The 2,710-nt window shown below is 41.4% G+C and overlaps 1 protein-coding gene across 1 annotated transcript in view; it reads right to left on the bottom strand.

Annotated features, from left to right (window-relative positions):
• nherf2 (NHERF family PDZ scaffold protein 2) overlaps window positions 1-1,359 on the bottom strand; it is a gene marked incomplete at its 3' end in the record, with an annotated part of 3,182 nt that extends 1,823 nt beyond the window's left edge. The window contains exon 1 of the mRNA XM_014028558.1: window positions 424-1,359. Coding sequence (XP_013884012.1) covers window positions 424-630 — 207 coding nt within the window. The remainder of the gene's footprint in view (window positions 1-423) is intronic.
• Window positions 1,360-2,710: the final 1,351 nt, after the last annotated feature.

Here is a 2,710-nt window from a genome sequence, read left to right as displayed (position 1 = left end):
GACTCATGTTTACAGTCAGTTTGCAGACAGGAAGCTGTGAGATGAAGAGAGGAATTAATGATGTCAGAGATTTAATTTCACTTTATAATCAAACTTAAGTAAAATTTACCTGATTTATTTACAAATCTTTAACTATTCTTAATAACTTTTACTAGATAATGATGAGTAAATATTACATGAATTTGTAGCATTTAAATTTACTTCACAAACGTTAGTGCAAATCGTTTTCTCAAGTAAATCTTACAAGTTATTTTTACAGAGCACTTTTGTGCTTCAACAAAGACAAACTGTGATTCCCTTCACACTGACCCACTTAAGGCCGCCCTCCTCAGGAAAGAAAAAAAAGTTGTCTAACAGGTATTTAACGCATTGTTCCTCATTATTCCTTTGTTCTGAAATGTAATTTACTGTAGCATCACTCACCTGAGGATGAGACTCATTCTCCACATTCTCCCCGTTCACCTCCACCAGCCGGTCTCCCGGCTGGAGTCCGGCCAGGTCAGCCGAGGAGCCGGGCTCCACTTTCCGGATGAACTGTCCGCCTCTGTTCTTGTCTCCGTGCAGGTGGAAGCCATATCCGCGCTCTGTTCTGATCAGAAAACAGAGCCGGGGTCTCAAACCCATCTCCATCCCGGACAAAAAACAAAGTCAAAGCGTCTCAGGTGAATAAACAAGATGATTCGATCCAATCAGATCTTTTGAAAGTCGCTGGCTCTTCCTACGCGCGTCCGCTCGCTCCGAGGACAAAAACATCACCATCATTTAGCATCATTAACAATCCACATTAACTCCAACGGGGCAGATCAACTTAGAACAAAAGAGGGATTAATTCACGCTGGGGAGCGCAGTTAGGAGCGCACAATGTGGTGCCGAGCGTGCGTAAAAATGTCACGGACAAGAGGTTAAATCCCATCCATCGGTTTAATCCAAAAGATCAGCGATTAGAAAGCTGCTCCACGCACGTAAGACTTAATTCCCCTCGTCAGCTGGGCGTGTGCCCTGATCAGCCCGGAGACAGAGGAGGCGTCAACAAAAAAATACCTCTATCCCCCCCGGAGCGCGCACCTGATGACGCGGCGCCGCGAGCGCACAGTGGCAGCCTGCGCAGGCAATCCAGTCCTACATAATGTCTGTAAAGATACGTGACCGCTTCAATACATGATACCAGTCCACAGAGAGCAGGGGGTGTGTTTGATTTTCGTTCAGGAAGGTTCCTAGGCTTCCTAGCCTTGTGCCAAGAGATTTAGCTCCCCTCCTCCAGAGACTGAAAGTCCCCAGGCGGTGCAGCTGAAACCCGACAGGCTGTGACCTGAGTAAGGAAATCCTCCTTATCAGTCCTCTGGCTGTATCTCTGCCGGGGATCAATAAAACAGAAAGATGATTCAATGTTGCATGAAATCTAAGCTTTTCCGTGCCTTTGTTTTGGCAGCAGGTGTGCACCAACATGATCTATATGTTTAGGAACAAGTCGTTCGAGGAATTGAGGTCAGACGGTTTGAAGGTAGAGATCAGGGAAGATGAGATGTTTACATGTTTAGAGGAGGAGTTTTTCAGTTCTATTGCCAAATCTACAGCAACACAAATACACAAGAACAGAGAAATGTTTCAATAAAAAAATGTAAAAATATTGTAAACAGATGGGCAAACAGGACCAACTGAGATGTGTGGGTTTTGGTCTAACACATGTGGTGTCCAAACATTTTGTCACGTGGGCCAAAATCATAAAGTCAGAAGGACTTGAGGGCCAAAAATATTTTTCCTTTACTTGCTCAACAATAAGCTAAGCATTGATTAATTTAATTAAACAAATACAGTAGTTAGATTTATTGCTGGAAATGGATGCAATAGATGTGTAAATTGTTTTCCAGGTTTCCCTTATTGAAAGAAATGTTGCAATTTTCAAGGTTTCATTTGGGGAAAAAATAACCCAGTTTAGTCAATTCTAATCAGTAAAATCAGGATTTAGGTCACTCTTATTGAAAATGCTTGCTGCATTCAGACAAATTTAATAAATTGATTAAAAGCAGATTGAAGTGCAGCAAAATCAGCTTTTGAGTACAAGTCACTGGATAGATGTGAAAACAGCTAAGAGCCTGGTTATTCAAAGACAAATAATTGGTATTGTTGCCAATATTTTTTAATTATAAGATTTTTCTTTGTCTGTGATAAATTTGCCCTAATAATAAAAAATAGAAAGTCTTCATCTACACCAAACACCTGTGCCGGGGGGACAAATTTGTAAACAAATTAGTATAATTCTTGAACTGAAGTCAGGGGCCACACAAAATCAGTTCAGGGGCCACAAATGGTCCCCGGGCCACACTTTGGACATCCCTGGTCTAACACTTTCTTTTTGTGTGTAGAGAGAATTTTAAATATGACCCTAAACAAATATGTAGCTCCTGTTGTCTGAATACGGACTATTAGTTTAGACCAGTGTTTCCCAAAGTTGGGGTCGGGACACAAAGTGGGGTCCCGAAACATCAAGGTGGGGTCCTGAAAAGATTTTCTGAATTACATTTTTGCTTAGTTGTTACAAAGGAGTGAGGTTAGTATTTTTAAAATGGATAAATGTAGCATAAAAATATTGTTACTATGCCCCTGTTTAGTTGAGCTGATACAAATGTTTATCATCCAGAAATAGTTGGGGGCACAGGTCTCTGCTACTGTTATTTTGTGGGTCAAAAGCTGAAAAGTTTGGGAACCACTG

Source organism: Austrofundulus limnaeus, unplaced genomic scaffold (assembly GCF_001266775.1).
Source record: "Austrofundulus limnaeus strain Quisiro unplaced genomic scaffold, Austrofundulus_limnaeus-1.0 Scaffold779, whole genome shotgun sequence".
Taxonomy (NCBI): domain Eukaryota; kingdom Metazoa; phylum Chordata; class Actinopteri; order Cyprinodontiformes; family Rivulidae; genus Austrofundulus; species Austrofundulus limnaeus.
The sequence above is the reverse complement of the archived record's forward strand: the minus strand, read 5'-3'. Positions and strand labels throughout refer to the sequence as shown.